Here is a 19,925-nt window from a genome sequence, read left to right on the forward strand (position 1 = left end):
ACACAGACACTAGTAAAAATTGTATTTGGTATTGCTCTACTATCTACACATCTGAAAGTCTAATCTGTGGGGTTTTTTTTTAATACTTCAGGCACACATATTTTCTTGTGAACATTTTTATTATGACTTTTTATGATTAGAGTTTCATTTCTATTGTTTTAGTTCATAAAAATCTGTGCTTGAATTATAAATCCCAATTTTATTATTTGAGCATATTTTTTTTCATAAATATTAGCCTGTGTGAGTATTCTTCCATATTTGATTTGATATGATTATTTTTGTTTAAAAATAATGTATTTATGCCACAGTTCTGAACTATTACCAACAATGATTTCTAAATGTTTTCTTTACAGTGTTTTTAATGTCTGCTGTATGTTGTTATTACACTTATTCTTCACATTCAGTATTGATGTTTGAACCATTATACTTATGGGTGGATGAAGTCCCCTTAGGATACTTACTCTAAATGATTATTACCTATCCAGATAAACATAGCTATGCTGATTTCAAATGTCTGTCTGTTGCTTTATGAAAAGAGATTGTTGATACCATCAAATAATGAAAGTGACAATGTGACTGGAGTTGCATTGAACATTGACAATAACTATAAAAACAACATGTAAAATAAGAATTGTATTGCTAATCCTTGTATTGAAATACTGTTTGTATCCCTTCATGTATGTATTCACTATGGGAACTGTGTGTGTGTGTGTGTGTGTGTGTGTGTGTGTGTGTGTGTGTGTGTGTGAAAGAGATTACAAGTGAGCACACATATCTTTGTACAAAGATGTGTGTATTGCTGTTAACTTTATACTTTACTGCTTGTAAATGATTTGTCCTTGCACCATATGCTTGGGAATCGGAAAAGGATGCAAGGGAGGTTACAAATGCCAGTTAAATAGCAGTCATTTCAGGCATACAGTTGGCTCTCAAAGAAAATTCCAATGGACCCCAATTACTGTCTTTGAAGGATTTATATCATCTTCCAACATTTTCTTCTCCTCTATTATTCATTATTTATTTAGATTTATTTAATTGACTTGGATTGAAAATAGTGGGGGGGAAATATATGTGTGTATGTGCGTGTGTGTGCATGTATGTACGTATGTCTAGAAAGAGATAATTAGATATATATATATATCTCTGTGTGTCACAAGTAGAAAATGGACAAGTGAGAGACGAGATACTGTATTTACTGTGGCCATGACACTGACCTCCATACGTTCCCTCTGTACAGAAGGCAGCAAGGCTGATGAGGAGGAAGGAGTGACGGCCACAGACAAGAAAGATGCAGAGGAAAAAGACACAGAGGAGAAGGATGCAGAGAAGAAAGAGACAGACACCCCAGCAGAAAATGGCTCAGCCAGCTCTGAAGAAAGTATGTATGTCTTGTAGAGTCAATGTGGATTGCAAACAAAGGGTTTAGCATCATACTGGTGTACTGTTGTACTGTTGTCAGCAATTGCCAGTGTGTTTACAGTATGCATGTATGTCTTGTATAGATAACTTGGATTGCAAGCAAGCGTTTAGCATTGCATTGTGCACCCTTACACTGTCGGAAGTTATTCAGTGATGATGATGTTTCATTGTTTGATGACAGTGGTATTTAGTGATGATGATGATGATAATATTTAGTGATGATGATGGTGTTTGATGATGATAGTAATATTTAGTGATGCTGATGTTTGATGATGATATTTAGTGATGATGATAATGGTAGTGATGATATTTAGTGATGATGATGTTTGATGATGATATTTAGTGATGATTGTGATGATGATAATGGTGATGATATTTAGTGATGATGATGATGATGGGGTTGGCAGGAGGCAGTGAAGGAGAGGTGGGGCATGGGGATGGTGAGGGCAGCACAGAGAAGATGGCAGGAAGTCAGGTGGCAGTGACTGCAGATGGTGCAGGCGACGCCAGTGTTGTTGCTGCTGCTGCTGCTGACGGGGACAAGGCAGATGACAAGGCAGAGGACAAGACAGATGACAAGACAGATGACAAGACAGACAGTGCAGATGGTGAGGCTGGAACAGAGGAGGGGTGAATGTGTGTGTGTGTGGGTGTGTGGGAGGTGCAGGGGGGTTGATGGGTGTGTGCGTGGGTGGGTGTGTGATTATGTGTGTGTGTGTGTGACTGTATGTGTGTGTGACTGTGTGTGTGTGTGAGACTCTGTGTGTGTGTGTGTGTGTGTGTGTGTGTGTGTGTGTGAGACTCTTGAGTGTGTGTGTGTGTGTGTGTGTGTGTGAGAGAGAGAGAGAGAGAGAGAGAGAGAGAGAGAGAGCATGAATGTGTGTGTGTGAATGTTTGTTCTTTGTGTCAATAAGACTTGTGAAAGAAACGTAACACACTGAAGTGTCAATTTATTTCAAACAGTTGAATCAGTTTTTCAGTCTGTGTGCCTTCTGAATATATTTTGGTTCCAGGAACTTGAAAGGTACAGAAATCACAAATGACTCATGCCATATTTTCAGAAGAGACGCCTCAAACGGACAACGACATATCAGAATCCATAACCACCGATGACCCCTCCAGCACCACAGAAACTGCAGGGGAGACTGAATCAAAAGACGAATCAAAAGAAACATCAGATGATCAGGCCACAAAAATCCAACCTAAAGAAGACAGCGGGAAGGAGGAGGAGGAGGAGGAAGACAAAGCAGACAAAGGAAAGGCAAAGAAGGACGAGAAAGGAGAAGAAGAAGACGGAGCAGAAGACGGCGCGGAAGACAACAGCAGCATGGTGAAAGACAGGCTGGAGGAGAGGGAGGAAGCGGAGGGAAGCAGCAACCAACCCATCGCCTCCATCTCGGTCAGCCAGAAAGCGGCGGAAGGGGCGGGGCACAGCGACACCCCCAAACCGGCTCACCTGGACCTGGCCCACCCGGACATCCCCGACCACCTGCACACCTTGCCCGTGGACGGGGGTTCCCTCACCCAGCGTCTGGAGCGGGCGCTGGGCTCGGTAGCACCACTGCTGCGGGAGGTGTTTGTGGACTTCGCTCCCTTCCTGTCAAAGACCCTGATCGGCTCCCACGGGCAGGAGCTGCTGATTGGAGGTGAGAGGGTTGGTCGGTCACTGAAACGACACAGTCGATGTGTGTGTAGCTGGGTGAGAGGGTTGGTCAGTCACTGAAACGACAAGGTCGATGTGTGTGTAGCTGGGTGAGAGGGTTGGTCGGTCACTGAAACGACACAGTCGATGTGTGTGTAGCTGGGTGAGAGGGTTGGTCGGTCACTGAAACGACACAGTCGATGTGTGTGTAGCTGGGTGAGAGGGTTGGTCAGTCACTGAAACGACACAGTCGATGTGTGTGTAGCTGGGTGAGAGGGTTGGTCAGTCACTGAAACGACACAGTCGATGTGTGTGTAGCTGGGTGAGAGGGTTGGTCGGTCACTGAAACGACACAGTTGATGTGTGTGTAGCTGGGTGAGAGGGTTGGTCAGTCACTGAAACGACACAGTCGATGTGTGTGTAGCTGGGTGAGAGGGTTGGTCAGGTCACTGAAACGACACAGTCGATGTGTGTGTAGCTGGGTGAGAGGGTTGGTCCGTCACTGAAACGACACAGTCGATGTGTGTGTAGCTGGTGAGAGGGTTGGTCGGTCGCTGAAACGACACAGTCGATGTGTGTAGCTGGGTGAGAGGGTTGGTCTGGTCACTGAAACGACTAAGTCGATGTGTGTAGCTGGGTGAGAAGGTTGGTTGGTCACTGAAACGACACAGTGGATGTGTGTTGCTGGGTGAGAGGGTTGGTTGGTCGCTGAAACGACACTAGTCGATGTGTGTAGCTGGGTGAGAGGGTTGGTTGGTCACTGAAACGACATAGTGGATGTGTTGCTGGGTGAGAGGGTTGGTTGGTCACTGAAACGACATAGTGGATGTGTTGCTGGGTGAGAGGGATGGTTGGTCACTGAATTGACATAGTGGATGTGTTGCTGGGTGAGAAGGATGGTTGGTCGCTGAAATGACCTAGTGGATGTGTTGCTGGGTGAGAAGGATGATTGGTCACTGAAATGACATAGTGGATGTGTTGCTGGGTGAGAGGGATGGTTGGTCACTGAAACGACATAGTGGATGTGTTGCTGGGTGAGAGATGGTTGGTCACTGAAACGACATAGTGGATGTGTTGCTGGGTGAGAAGGATGGTTGGTCACTGAAACGACATAGTGGATGTGTTGCTGGGTGAGAAGGATGGTTGGTCACTGAAACGACATAGTGGATGTGTTGCTGGGTGAGAGGGATGGTTGGTCACTGAAACGACATAGTGGATGTGTTGCTGGGTGAGAAGATGGTTGGTCACTGAAACGACATAGTGGATGTGTTGCTGGGTGAGAGGGATGATTGGTTGCTGAAATGACTAAGTGGATGTGTTGCTGGGTGAAAGAGTTTGTAGTTCAAACCAATGCTTATCACTTCCTTCACTTTGCATGTAAGTGAATGCAAAGAAAAACACATAGTTAAGAAAGTTTCAGCCCTGATACCTTTTTGAATGAATAAGGCCATGAATGCCAACATGGATTACATGGTCTGTACAGCACATAGATCTTTTTGTTCAGACACTCTCAGGATCTGCACATTGTGTGATGTAAGACAAAGATGTCTATCCATGATTGACCAGACAGTGCCTGACTTTCAGATCAACGCCTCATGTTTTGGAACTCTTTGCTGTTGTATCTGTTGAAAGATGATCATGATCTGAACAACAGTGTCACCTGTGCAAGATCGAAGTTACTTGTCAGTTAAGAATATATTTATCCTAATTGTTTTGTATTTGTGAAGCTGTCATCAGTGTAGACTCTTTCTAAAAAAATTTTTTTTTTTAAAACAGTGAGATGAAAGTTACTTTTCAGTTAATTAAGAATACTGTTATCCTAATTGTTTTTGTGTTGGTCCAGATGTGGACCCTTTTTAATTTTTTACAGTATCAGTATCAGTAGCTCAAGGAGGTGTCACTGCGTTCGGTCAAATCCATATACGCTACACCACATCTGCCAAGCAGATGCCTGACCAGCAGCGTAACCCAACGCATGTGATTGAAGTTACTTGTCAATTAGAAATACTTTTTTCTTTATTGTTTAGTGTTGGTCAAGATATTTTTGATGTAGATCCTTTCATGAATGTATACACTTTCAAAATGTTTCTGTAACACTGTGGCATTGACTATTGGTGACACTGAAGTCACTCGTCTGTAAAGAATATATTTATCCTTGTTTTGTTTCGGTTAAGCTGTCGTAAATGTGGAAATGATTTTATTAACACTGTGGTTCTGGGTGTCAGGTTTGGTGACGCTTAAGTTTTCCATATTATTTTTGTCTCATTCAAGCTGTCATAAATGTAAAATTGATAACAATTTTTTGTAACAGTGGGTTATATGTCATCAGATCTGGTGAAACTAAAGTTAACTGTCCATTAAGAATATGCTTATCCATATTTTATCTCAGTCAAGCTGTCGTAAGTGTAAAAATGATTATTATAACACTGAGGTTGTGTCAGGTTAAGCAACACGGAAGTTATTTGCTCATAAAGAATGTGTTTATCTTTGTTGTTTTGTCTTAGTCATGCTGTCATGGATGTAGAAATGATTTTTTTAACACTGTGTTATTGGATGTCAGGTTTGGTGACGCTGAAGCAGAGTACCTCTGTGGTGGAGCTGGTGATGTTGCTGTGTTCCCAGGAGTGGCAGAACTCCCTGCAGAAACACGCCGGTCTGGCCTTCATTGAGCTGGTCAACGAGGGCAGGTGAGGGGTCTGCGTGTACCTGTGTCTGTCTCTACCTGTGTTGTCTGTAATGTCATGAAGTGTTAAGTTACTGTGCAGTGTACCTGTGTCTCTCTCTGCCTGTGATACAAGTTATCCTCTGTAATGTCATGAAGTGCCAAGTTACTGTGCAGTGTACCTGTTACTGTGCAGTGTACCTGTGTCTCTCTGTGCCTGTGATAGCTATCCTCTGTTGTGTCATGAAGTGTAAAGTTACTGTGCAGTGTACCTGTGTCTGTCTCTACCTGCGATAGTTGTCCTCTGTAGTGTCATGAAGTGTAAAATTACTGTGCAGTGTACCTATGTCTCTCTCTACCTGTGATAGTTATCCTCTGTAGTGTCATGAAGTGTAAAGTTACTGTGCAGTGTACCTGTGTCTCTCTCTACCTGTGATAGTTATCCTCTGTAGTGTCATGAAGTGTAAAGTTACTATGCAGTTTACCTGTGTCTGTCTCTACCTGTGTTAGTTATCTTCTTTATTGTTATGAAGTGCCAAGTTACTGTGCAGTGTACCTGTGTCTGTCTGTGCCTGTGATAGTTATCCTCTGTAGTGTCATGAAGTGCAAAGTTACTGTGCAGTGTACCTGTGTCTCTCTCTACCTGTGATAGTTATCCTCTGTAGTGTCATGAAGTGTAAAGTTACTGTGCAGTGTACCTATGTCTCTCTCTACCTGTGTTAGTTATCTTCTGTATTATGAAGTGTAAAGTTACTGTGCAGTGTACCTGTGTCTCTCTCTACCTGTGTTAGTTATCCTCTGTAGTGTCATGAAGTGTAAAGTTACTGTGCAGTGTACCTATGTCTGTCTGTCCCTGTGATAGTTATATGTAGTATCATGGTGACTTTGTAATGTAAAGCTGCTGTGCTTTCAAGAGTGGGCTGTGGTAACTGCCATCTGTTGTATTGTGGTGATTTTGGTTTTAGATCGTGGACACTATTTCAGCTTTACGCATCCCAAATGTTGATGGAGAATCATGCTCATGAAACCATTGTTGAGGTGGCAGAAGCTACAGTTTTTCAGGGGAAGTAAACTTCAAAAGCAGTCAAACAAAAGCAGAGTATCATCAGTTTGTATTAATAAGAATGCCTGAATTTACTGCCATCATCAAAAAGTGTCCATTTTGTCCACGATAGGCAAGTTGGATTTCTTTTGTGAACTTGGCAGTCAGAATGACTGTCTTCGTCGTCGTCTTCTTCTTCATGGGCTGCAACTCCCATGTTCACTCGCATGTACACGAGTGGGCATTTATGTGTATGACCATTTTTACCCCGCCATGTAGGCAGCCATACTCTGTTTTTGAGGGTAGAATGACTGTGAGAGGCACAGTCAGTGGATGGTGCACAAAACTGAACCCACTGTTTGCAACTGCAGCAGAAATATTGTGACCATGTTTAAAGCTGGAAAGGAAGGTAGTCACCTCGTATGGTGCTGTTTGCTAATTCAGTGTTCATGAAAGTCTGGTCAGATTCAGAAAAGTACTGGGGAGCAGAGTACTGATACAACAACTTTGGGGTAGACAGGACTGTTGTCTGTGTTATTTTCTTAGTTTGGGATGATTATGATTGTTAAGTTTTGTCATAGATGGTTTCTGTGGAAATAGAAAAAAAGAAGACAGCTTTTTTGTCTTTTGTCTCTTCACTGTTTCTCACTGCTTTTTCAGAATCACATGGTTTATTCATATGATAGGGTGACGATATCATGTTACAGAATATAGTTATAGTTGCTTTTTAAATAGCAGACTGACAAGAAATGCTCATAAATGTCACAATTTTGCTGTCTCCCTCAACTGCAAAGCTTTATATCTCACTGCTGTTACAGAGGCTGTTATGTTTTTCAGTAGTGTGCACTGATTGTGGTTGTGTTTCAGGTTGCTGGCCCATGCAACAAGGGACCATATAGTGCGGGTGGCCAATGAGGCCGAGTTTATTCTGAACCGCATGCGAGCTGAGGATGTGCAGAAACATGCTGACTTTGAGGTATGTTTGTTTGTAACCTCTGTATGTGTGTGTGTGTGTGTGTGTGTGTGTGTGTGTGTGTGTGTGTGTGTTTCTCTTGTTTTGGGTTTCTTTCTACCCTCGCTTTTCCTCATGTCAGTTTAGTTGTTCCTGTTATTGTGGCATTTTTATGATGCTATGTTGCTTTTTTATGTCATGATTTTCCATCTTATTCTTAAGTTTTATGTCTGTTCCGGAACAATGATGTTTCAAGAGCCAAAGTGTGTGTGTGTGTGTGTGTGTTGGGGGAGGGGCAGGGATGGCACATGGTTCATTTATCGATTTGTCTGTCATTCCTCAGTTTGATGATATCTATTCTGAAAGTGATGTTCATTGAGAAAAAATGGGGGAAGAGTGAGTGTGATTGTCAGAAACGTAATAGAAATAACTTTATCGTCTCACTTAGAGAAATTAAGTGGGTGGGCGTGCAAATGTGTGCATGTGAGCATGTGCATAAATGTTTGTGTGTGTCTGTGTCATAAAAGATATGAATCATTTTGAATTGTTGTGCTATTCTTATCATCAAAAAATGTGTTTATGCCTGTATGTTCTTGGCATTTATGTGACTCTTGATGTGTTTGAGCAGACACAAAAGTTTCCCCTTTGAGGAATTAATAACGTGATACTGTATTGTGTCGTAAAAAGCACTTAGCGTTCATCATTACTGTCACCTGCTACTCACTTGACTGTGAGCAGTAGGCTGTAGAAACTTTGACATGTGGCTGTATGTTGATGTGAGCAGTACCCAGTAAACACTTTGACACGATGGTGTGTGTTGCTGTATATTGCTGTGAGCAGTACCCTATAGACATTTTGAAAAATGGCTGTGGGTTGCTGTGAGCTGTTTCCTATAGACGCTTTGACATGTGGCTGTGTGTTGCTGTGAGCAGTACACTGGACATTCTGACGTGTGGGGCTGTGTGTTTCAGTCTCTGTCAGCCCAGCTGATGCTGGAGAGGCGTGAGGAGGAGAAGCTGTGTGACCATCTCATCAAGTCAGCCAAGCGGCGGGACCACACAGTGGCCTACAAGCTGAAGGAGAAAGTCATCAACATCCTCACCAACAAGCACGGCGCTTGGGGCCAGGGAACAAGGAGGTGGGGGCCTTTTGATTGTGTGCTTGGTTGTTGTTTTTTTTTTTAGGGGACAGATTTGGGGAAATAATGACCCTGAACATGATACTTAAAAGAACAAAGAACAGTATATTGATTAAATACTGATGAAATACTGATTGAATAATATATTAAGTAAGTAATTGTGTGTGTGTGTATACATAGACAGACAGACAGACCGACCGACCGACCAGACCGACTGACAGACAGACAAGTGTATGAATAGATATAGATAGATAGATAGATAGATAGATGTTTTTCATTGTATAAATTGAGTAATTGTGCTGTAATGTTTCTATATATATGTATCGTTGCTGTCAATACAGTGCTGATGGTGACTTCTGGAGGCTAGATGTGTGGGAGGATGACTCCAGACGTCGCAGACGATTGGTGCGAAACCCACTGGGCTCCGCCCACCCCGAGGCCACACTCAAGGCTGCCATCGAACATGGTAAGGTTGCAATTTTGTTTTATTTGCTCATTCACTTATTAACTTTCTCCATTCCTTTTTTTTGGGAGGGGAGACAAAATCACAGTATCAGAAAGAGAACAGTTTAATGTCCACTGGTACCAGTCCTACATGGATCAGGAAGTTTACTGCTCCCCTTAGAACCTGAGTAGTGGTGTAGGTACTACTCTTTCAGATGTGATGATAAACAGGTTTCATGTACAGCTTGCGCTTAGTGCACTTGAAAGAACCTGTGGCACTGTAAGTGTTGTCCCTTGCAAAATTCATTTGAAAAATCCACTGTGAAAGTAAAACAGACACTTGCAAACATGAAAGAAGGAAAGCAAAAGTTGGTAATGCACTATGGTGAGGCGCTGTCCGTGGGGAAGAGCATTCCGAATTTCATATGGAGGAGTCTGTAGTAACAGCAGTAGAAATAACACAGTACCTGCTTACCAGTGTTGGTGTGTGTACAGGTGCCACAGAGGACGCCATCAACCAGGCCCGTGAAGCGTTCCATGCTCACCTGACCAACCTGCGCAAGGTGCAGAAGGAGATCACCGACTACACGGATGAAGAGCTCATGATGGAGGAGAAAGACTTTGAACCTGAGTTCTCAGGTAGGACAGCATATTGCTCAGTAGTTTGGCATGTCTGTGTAGTTTTCATGTGTGATGTATATGTATGATTGTCAGTTGTGTCCGACTAAGACCATCAAGTTACATCCCCACTCTCTCGGCCAAGAGGGCTTCAGGACAGTTGAGGCGGGGATGGTCCCCAAAGGCACACTAGTCCCCAAGGCTGCAGCACGAAGATCCAGTGAAATCTTGCCTCCAGTTTGAGACTCATAGTCCTTCACACAAGATGAAGCTGTAAATGAATTCCCATTGCAGTGGAGAAACCATTGATTATACAGCTCTCACTTTGCTGTTAGCCCACCTGTAACCTTCAGTTAACCCCTAGAAAGTGTTTTTTCAAGTCAGAAATCAACATCAAAAGCAGTCTGCCTAGAAAATGGTCTGGATCACTGCAGATGAAAATTATGACTTTTCAGCCTTCCAGGTCTGTTTATGTCATCAGTGACATCACTTTGGATGAAAGTGCTTCATGCTATGGCAGTCAAGGGGTCAATCTCTGATGTAAGCCAGGCGTAATAACATACAATTTTCTGTATGTTGCTTGGTAGTTTGGCATCTGTTGGCAGTTATTACGTGTAATAACTTTTTTTTTTCTGTGGGCATGAAATTTCTCCTCAGGGTGGATGGGTTGTTTTATTCTACACTCGGCTCTTTCAGTTATTGCCTTAACACTATTCTGCCCAAGCCTTTAACGTTGAGTTGCCTGCCCTTGCCCAAGTTATTTTTACCAGTGTGATGATGCAAGAGGGTATGGTCAGAAAAATGCTCATAAAATCTTTAAATATGGTGGATTTTGATCAAATTTGGCATTTTTTTTAATTAAAAAATAACTGTAGTATTGAGGCCTTTAAAAGCAGTAAATTTATAATAAGTCATTACAAATTATTGGTAAAATAAAAGAAAACAGAAAAAAAAACATGCATAAAACATGCTTTTTTGCACAATATATCACAACAGTTATAAAGAAGACATGCAGCCTGAATCATTTGCCACTTCTCCACCTTCCTCTGCACTCGGTTTAACAAAATTATCGCTAATTTCCTCCTCTACTTCGTTTTCCAATTCATCATTCTCCTCCTCACTGTAAGAGTCCATCATGATTTCCTTGACAGCCTCGTCCAAAGTAAATTTTCATTGAAAACTCATCTTTTTTGGCTGCAAAATCACACACAAGAAACTTGAATTTCCCTTCGTTCGAACTCTTCTGATTTGGTTTGAATAAGAGTTTCTTCCCTTAAATCACATCCAAAACTGAAAGTAGACCACACGAACCACAAAACTATGTCTGCAGGTGACAAACCTAAATCTCCATGGATGCAGGTTTGACATCCGCGGGCAGAAGTGTGTTAAAACCTCTTTCCAAAACAGCTACCCCTTCCACTTCTTTTTTCTGGTCTCCACTGTCTCTAGCTTTCTTTTCACATGATTTTATGTTTCGTCTTTGATCCCTCAGTGTTGTGTATGTACATGAATGGCTGTTGAGAAAGTGCTGTCATTTGTCTCTGTACCAATTTTTAAAGAATAATTTTTCGGATGATATTTTTACATTATTTTGACAAAATAATGGAAAAAAGTTATGCTGAGTTGCTTCCCTTGACCAGGCATGTGAGATTCTTCAGACCATAGTCTGGAATCAGGTGAAAGGAAGTTGAGGAAAGTGGCAAATTTTAAAGTTTTATATGTAATGGTGGAGGTAATACATTGATTTCAGACTGAAATAGAAACTCTCAATGTAATCCATGCAGCCTTTGATCAGTGGCAAAACCAGATGGTTGTGACTCTCTTGTGGACACTTTAAACATTCATTTTGAACCTGCGCTTTATCAGGACAAATAATTTTGCAAGACATGTTATTGATTTTATATTCTTTTCATCTTACCCATAATGTAACTTTGGAAACATGAACATGCAAGCATGATCATGGACATGTGCTCAGGTTGTAGAACATGCTGTTCTGCATACTCGGCATTCTTTAATACCAAGTTACTAGACATGAATTTTCTCTGGCTAATCCTTTGTGTCTGTACATACAGGCATACAAACAATCCACCACTCCCATCCCACATCCCTTCCCCACCCACCCACCCACAGTTTAAGGCAAAGAAAAGGTTCAGAACCGTATCAAGCTGAAAAGAAAAGGCAACATTGAAAGCTGTAGTATAACTACAAAGATGCATATACTACTTACATAACAGTACATTTATTACATAACATTGTATTGCATCACATTTACATGTGAATAGTAAAGAATAAGATTTTGGTCATAGCAGTAGTAGCTGAAACAGTTATGGTAATAGTAATGATATATTTTGACAGTGGCATCGCAGTACTGATACTATAACAGAAGCAACAGGATTAGCAGAAATAGCAGTAGTAATTATAGTGGTAGATTAAGTAAATACTGATCATGCTACATTTACCATAACCCACATCCTCACAAGAGGGTACCGTAAAGCTGTCCAAAAATAAGCTTAAAATCAGCAAGGAACCTGACAATAATAAACCGGTACAGAGACAAACAGAAAGTCGGCCAGATGGATAGACTGGCATTTGACCAATCAGTTTGAAAGATTTAATGATAATAAAGGAATCCTGTTTAATGTCCTGTCATCATACATACTGGTGATTGTATACACATGATTAAAATATTAATTTTCACATTTCAATGTTATTAAAAAATAATACCAACAAGAAGGTAGGAGAGGAGGGCCTGCATGGTGGTCTGGAGAAAAGAGGATGTATGGAAGATGGAATCTCAGATGCATAGTTGAAATAAATAAAAGTACAGTTACAGAGAATTAATGTATGAACTTTGTAAAAGGGAAGCCATTAATTTAAGAAGAGAAATGATTGTTAACAAATGACCAAGTTATATCCCCATTCTCTCAGCCAAAAGGGCTTCAGGACAGTTGTCACTGGGATGGTCTCAAAAAGCCAACTAAGTAAGGCTTCTGTTCACAGTCAAAAATGATATTTCACATAAAATACATGTGACAGTAATCAAATGTGGAATGCAGCTATGCGAATTGATGTCAAAACATTATGGATTAACATCATTCTGTCTAACATCGTTTGTCATCATCATCTTCACAGCCATCACTGTCACAGATCATTGATCATCATCACGCTCAGGAATTAGTCATGGTTTCTGACAGTGTCATGTTTTGTGGCTCATAAGAAACTAAAGGAGTTTTTATGAGGAAAAAATAGAGGAACTTGGGACCATGTTTTTACATTCATTCTCTTTCTTTCTTTCTCTTTCTCTTTCTGTACTTACATGAAGAGTTAGTTTACTTATTTGGTGTTTTGTCACTGCACTTACATGTAGTTGGGTACACTTATTAGGTGTATTGTCACTGCACTCACTTTTAGAGTTCAGTGTAGTTATTTGGTGTACTGTCACTGCACTCACTTGTAGAGTTCAGTGTATTTATTTGGTGTATTGTCATAGTACTCAGATGTAGAGTTCAGTATAGTTATTGTATTGTCACAGTACTCAGATGTAGAGTTCAGTATAGTTATTTGGTGTATTGTCATAGTACTCACATGTAGAGTTCAGTATAGTTATTGTATTGTCACAGTACTCAGATGTAGAGTTCAGTATAGTTATTTGGTGTATTGTCACTGCACTCACTTGTAGAGTTCAGTATAGTTATTTGGTGTATTGTCACAGCACTCACTTGTAGAGTTCAGTATAGTTATTTGGTGTCTTGTCACTGCACTCACATGTAGAGTTCAGTTTTGTTATTTGGTGTATTGTCACTGCACTCACATGTAGAGTTCAGTATAGTTATTTGGTGTATTGTCACAGTACTCACATGTAGAGTTCAGCACAGTTATTAGGTGTATTGTCACTGCACTCAGATGTAGAGTTCAGCACAGTTATTAGGTGTATTGTCACTGCACTCAGATGTAGAGTTCAGCACAGTTATTAGGTGTATTGTCACTGCACTCAGATGTAGAGTTCAGCACAGTTATTTGGTGTATTGTCACTGCACTCACTTGTAGAGTTCATTATAGTTATTTGGTGTATTGTCACTGCACTCACTTGTAGAGATCTGTATAGTTATTTGGTGTATTGTCACAGCACTCACTTGTAGAGTTCATAATCGAGTACACAGAGTGTAAGAATACAATAAACACAAGCCGCATGCAACAAAATAAGGCCAAAAGGATACGCTGAACAGCCGAAAAAAGCGTAAGACGAGACAGAGCGTAAACCTGACAAGATGGCGTGGAGAGCCTTGGCCAAAGGAATGATTAAGCGCTTATAGTTTTTAGAGGCGTTTGATTGGCTGAGAGCGGTGGGCCCGTCTTTTCACTGTTAGCCGCGCGAAATTTGGCCAAGCAGAGCAAACCAATAGGCCTAGTTTGCATCAGTTTGACATGGTAAGTATATTTAACACCAAACATGGAGTATAATACAAACTCCTCCTTTTGGTGTATTGTCACAGCACTCACTTGTAGAGATAAGTATAGTTATTTGGTGTATTGTCACTGCACTCAGATGTAGAGTTCAGTATAGTTATTTGGTGTATTGTCATAGTACTCAGATGTAGAGTTCAGTATAGTTATTTGGTGTATTGTCACAGTACTCACATGTAGAGTTCAGCACAGTTATCTGGTGTATTGTCACTGCACTCACTTGTAGAGTTCAGTATAGTTATTTGGTGTATTGTCACAGTACTCACATGTAGAGTTCAGTATAGTTATTTGGTGTATTGTCACAGTACTCACTTGTAGAGTTCAGTATAGTTATTTGGTGTATTGTCACTGCACTCAGATGTAGAGTTCAGTATAGTTATTTGGTGTCTTGTCACTGCACTCACATGTAGAGTTCAGTATAGTTATTTGGTGTATTGTCACAGCACTCACTTGTAGAGTTAAGTATGGTTATTTGGTGTATTGTCACTGCACTCACATGTAGAGTTCAGTATAGTTATTTGGTGTATTGTCACAGTACTCACTTGTAGAGTTAAGTATAGTTATTTGGTGTATTGTCACAGTACTCACTTGTAGAGTTAAGTATAGTTATTTGGTGTATTGTCACAGTACTCACTTGTAGAGTTAAGTATAGTTATTTGGTGTATTGTCACAGCACTCACATGTAGAGTTCAGTATAGTTATTTGGTGTATTGTCACAGTACTCACATGTAGAGTTCAGTATAGTTATTTGGTGTATTGTCACAGTACTCACATGTAGAGTTCAGGTATAGTATAGTTATTTGGTGTATTGTCACAGTACTCACATGTAGAGTTCAGTATAGTTCTTTGGTGTATTGTCACAGTACTCACATGTAGAGTTCAGGTATAGTATAGTTCTTTGGTGTATTGTCACAGTACTCACATGTAGAGTTCAGGTATAGTATAGTTCTTTGGTGTATTGTCACAGTACTCACATGTAGAGTTCAGGTATAGTATAGTTATTTGGTGTATTGTCACAGTACTCACATGTAGAGTTCAGGTATAGGAAATCGTAATGAAAACTGCTTTACCCTTTGTACATGGGTGCAGTTGCAGTACACTAAATAACCATACTGAACTCAACATTTCAAAATGATTGTCCGTGACAGACATTTTCCTGTAAATATAAAAGAAAACCAAACTTCCAGATATTATTTCTTATTTTGAAACTGAAAGTCATGAAATTGCAATTAAAAAATGTTTGAATTGAATTATTTGTTTGTTAGTTTCCTTGAGGGTAGGGGAGGAGGGGATTGTTGTTTTTTTGTTGTTGTTTGGTTTATGTTTTTTTTTATAAGTGCAGTTCCTGTCCTGTGATACGTACTTGCATGTGTTTCATTGTTAATGATTTTAGCGCTGTACTACAACTAGAGGATTGTTTTGAAACTGTTGCAGTGACCTTTGGTGCTGGCTTGGGAAATAAAAAGAATATGATTTGATTTCTTTTCTTCTTTTTCTGTGTTCATGGGGCTACATCTTCTGGGTTCACCTTGCTTCTGTTCTGAAAAACAACAACAAAAAACAGTGTAACTGTAATGTAACTTTTCGGCATTGGCTCTGCTCTCTGAAAAACACTGCTGTGTAACGTAAGGTTGATAGCAGCCTGACAGTCTTCTTCTTCTTCCTTTGTGTCCATGGGCTACATCTCCAACATTTCCTGGCCTCTGCTTCAACTCCCCCCCTGCACCCCCACCCCATGTCCCCCTCCCACCAGTTTAACGTAAGACTGACAGCAACCTAACGATGATGGTGTGTGTCATGACCTTTGTATCAGGTCACTATTGTGTAGGTCCAGTGGCGCTGTCCACCACGTGCAAGCTGATCGCGCCAGGGGTGAATGTGAAGGGGACCATGTCCATCACCAAGTCTGAACTCTACTTCGAAATGGACGATGAGGACCCGGAGAACAAGAAGTTGGACCAGAACGTGAGTTTGAGTACTTCTGTTTTTTCCCTCTCTCTCTCTCTCTCTCTTTCTCTCTGTCTGTCTCTGCCTCTCTCTCTCTATGTCTGTCTGTCTCTGTCTCTCATTTGTTCCAAGGTGGAGCTCTGCACTCCATTGTTTATATTTTGTTTCTTTAAATTCTTTTTTTTTTTTTTTTTGGTGATCAACAACTCACACATGTACGTTTGCTGCTGAAGTAATACACACACACTTGTACGTTTGCTGCTGAAGCAATACCTTTTTAATTTTAAAAAAAAAAAAAGAAAAAAGAAAACCAGTGCAGATCTTCATCTTATTTCGGAGTACTTTCTCCCAATCATACATCTTTTATTCTTTGTCTTGTAACGGAAGTGTGTCTTAAGTGCCAAGAAAATGTCCACTTTGACAAGGATTCCACAGCCTTTCAGATCTGTTCATCATCAGTGCCTCCAGTTTCAGATGATGGACATCTTTACCCTTGCATATTACTGGACTTTGTTCATCATTCACTGGTAAAAGAATGAATGAATAAATTCATGCCATGAAGATTAATATGACGTGATGAATCACATAAAGAAAGAAAACCTTGAAGGGTGATATTACATAACAAGATGAATAACCTACCCAAATCAAACTGATTATAAAAAAAAAGAAGAAAGAACTTTCTGAGTAAGAAGTCAAGAAGGAAAGTGAGGACAGGGAAAACATACAAAATTCAGTTGTATGTAAGTTAGAGATTTGTAATTGTATGACAAGACATGCATGATTCAAACTAAGAGACAAATTGTTCTCTCTTTTTTACTTTCCATTCTGTGTGAAATTGTTGAACAGTATTAAATTTAAGTGCACCTTGATGATTTGTCATAATTCATTGCATAGGATTGTGTGGGATTTATAAAGCTTTCATTTTTTTTTTAAGCCACACAGCTAGAACTTTCATTCCGTTTTGGTGGGAATTTTTCTTCTCAGTATGCAAACATCCAAATCATTTGATTGGATATTAGGAAGAAGTTGTTTCCTTGTCTGGGTGGACATGTCTGGTTTTAGTTATAACGGTCCTGTTGTGTGTGTGTTCATTTGTCAGTGAGGAGTGGTGCATTCCTTACATCCTGTTACTGTGCTTAGACATGCTTTATGTCTTCCGTCTTGTCATGGTCCCTCCCTTGTCCTTTGTCATCAGCACTTTTTTTCCTCACTATCTGTCACTCTCTGTATTTCTTTTTCTTTTCTCCCATTCTCTCTCTGTCATTGTTGATATTCTCAGTCGCAAGTTATCAAGCTTAAACATGTAGAATTTTGTGCATGCACTAGTGTTAAACACAAGCTGCATGCATGTATGTATAGAGACGTCCATGGACACTTGGCGACAGAAGCTGGTATCTCTGGAGCTGTTTAGACAGGTAGGTGCAGTAGGTCAGACATCACGTTATACACACACAACATCAGGAGAAATATTTGCCCCTGTGTGGCAGTGTGATTGCTTGGTTTCCAGAGCTGCGATGAAATGGGTATATATATATATATATATATATATATATATATTTATTTATTTATATATATATCATCCTGATTGGTACACACATATATATATAATATATATATATATATATATATATATATATATATGTGTGTGTGTGTGTGTGTGTGTGTGTGTGTACCAGTCAGGATGTACTGATTCATCATGATGTACACATGCATGCGCAAGTCTTTTTGTTAGAATTTTGTTGGCGTGTGTGCATGACTTTTGGGAGGTGTTTGTTGATCTCAGTGTCATGTTCAAGTAGAGTCGTTTATGATAGGGTGGGTGGAGTTCGAGCCAAATGTGGGCCTGAAATATCTTTGTCTGTCCACTGATATCTGGGCATTCGTTAACAAGATGGTCTGGCTGTTTGCCTCTGCCTCTGCCATACGATCTTCCTGTCATCTGTCTTTAAGTCTTTCTCTCTCTGTTTCTGTCTCTGTGTGTGTGCAGTCCACTGCTGACATGTTTTGGTTTCTTTTTGTATGTTTCATCGTCGTGCTTTGTTGTGGGCTTGTTTTCGTTTTTTCTCTCTCCTCAAGATGTAGTAGATAACAGCTGCTGGAAGGGAAGGATTGAACGGAGATAATTAGACATATATATATATATATATATATATATATATATATATATATAGAGAGAGAGAGAGAGAGAGAGAGAGAGAGAGAGAGAGAGAGAACCTTCAGCCAAGAGCTATCTTCACTAAACATAGTAAAACATTCTCTCTCAATCTCTTTCTCTCTCAAAACACATGCACACACTCGCACACACGTTTTCGTGCTCACAAATAAAAGCACATACAGACATATATACAAATATATTTGCACCACTGTTCAAGTGTACACACACGCGCGTGCGCGCGCACATGCACACACACACGCACTCACGCACTGTATCAACTGTTTCTCAAAAATTCTTGTTCACCGTCACTGGCTCGACATGTCCAAAAAATCAAGTCTCATATTTTTGTTGGGAACAAGACGAGGTCGGTGTGTACGTGTTGGCGGCGGGAAGGGGACAAAGAGGGTGTGTGTGTGTGTGTGTGTGTGTGTGTGTTTGGGATGCATATGAAAGCGGGGAGGAAGAGGAGGAGGTGAGAGCAAGCGGTTCATATTTTCATTGGACATCTTCCTCAGTGGTGGATGATGGATGACACCACGCTCGTCCATCAGAACGGAAAGCGGGAAGAGGGAGAGGTTGGGGGAGTGGTGGTGGTGGTGCTGGGAGTGGAGGAGGTGGTAGGGTGGAGGTGAGTTATGGAGAGAGGAGGTGGTTTGGGTGGGGAATGGGGGTGGGGAGGATCACCAGTCTCACTTTTTTCCTTCTTCTTCTTCTTTCTTTCTTTCTTTTTTTTTCTTCTTCTTTTCCGAAACACTTCCTGACCTGCTACGGACATAGAGGCTGGTATCCTGAGGGCTTGCCAGCCTTCTTTCATTCTGTCTTTCTTTCTTTCCTTCTTCTTCTCCTCTTTTTCCTCCGCCTTCTTCTGTCTGTCTGTTTCTTTGTTTGTCTGCCCCCACCCCTCTCTCTCTCTCGATCTGTGGCGACAACAGGACACACTGCTCTTTACTTTGCCGTTCTGGAGTACTGGTAGTCGTTTTGTGCTTCAATCATGCTGTGATGGGCAATAGCCTTGAATGAATAACCCAATCCATCTCTGTCTTTTTAACACTTGATACCCTGGAGCCTTAATGTCGATTTCTGTTTCTGTTTTTATTTCGTTTAATTATCCCCCCACCCCCACCCCCCGTAGCATCCGGTTCATATTTTCAGTTGCAGTTTAGTTTCAGTTGCTGTCGTGGTTTTCGTTGCATTCGTGATGGCCTTTGGCAGTGGTGTGAAGAATACACGTATTCTTAATGCGCACAGCAGAGGCCAAAAGAATTGGTGTCAGCATGACATTAAGCGATTATGTCAGTTCAGGAAAGCAACGAGTTCACTGTCTCGGTAGTGTGTGTGTGTGTGTGTGTGTGTGTGTGTGTGTTTCTTCTCTTTTTAGTTCTCTATACGTTTCAATCTTTTTCAAGTTCGCTTTGTGTTCCTTTCTATTGTTATTTATCTCT

The 19,925-nt window shown here is 40.8% G+C and overlaps 1 protein-coding gene across 7 annotated transcripts in view; it reads left to right on the forward strand.

Annotated features, from left to right (window-relative positions):
• The window catches only part of LOC143299082 (neurobeachin-like), a 299,752-nt gene that overhangs the window by 92,425 nt on the left and 187,402 nt on the right, over positions 1-19,925 (forward strand). For 5 of the 7 annotated variants that reach the window (XM_076612191.1, XM_076612194.1, XM_076612195.1 and 2 more), the window contains 9 exons: positions 1,238-1,378; positions 1,827-2,027; positions 2,481-3,065; positions 5,622-5,748; positions 7,633-7,741; positions 8,689-8,855; positions 9,197-9,321; positions 9,795-9,938; positions 16,195-16,346. In XM_076612191.1, coding sequence (XP_076468306.1) covers positions 1,238-1,378; positions 1,827-2,027; positions 2,481-3,065; positions 5,622-5,748; positions 7,633-7,741; positions 8,689-8,855; positions 9,197-9,321; positions 9,795-9,938; positions 16,195-16,346 — 1,751 coding nt within the window. The remainder of the gene's footprint in view (positions 1-1,237; positions 1,379-1,826; positions 2,028-2,480; positions 3,066-5,621; positions 5,749-7,632; positions 7,742-8,688; positions 8,856-9,196; positions 9,322-9,794; positions 9,939-16,194; positions 16,347-19,925) is intronic. The other 2 variants (XM_076612192.1, XM_076612196.1) reach the window with 1 other exon arrangement.

This window comes from Babylonia areolata, chromosome 24, assembly GCF_041734735.1.
Source record: "Babylonia areolata isolate BAREFJ2019XMU chromosome 24, ASM4173473v1, whole genome shotgun sequence".
Lineage (NCBI taxonomy): Eukaryota > Metazoa > Mollusca > Gastropoda > Neogastropoda > Buccinidae > Babylonia > Babylonia areolata.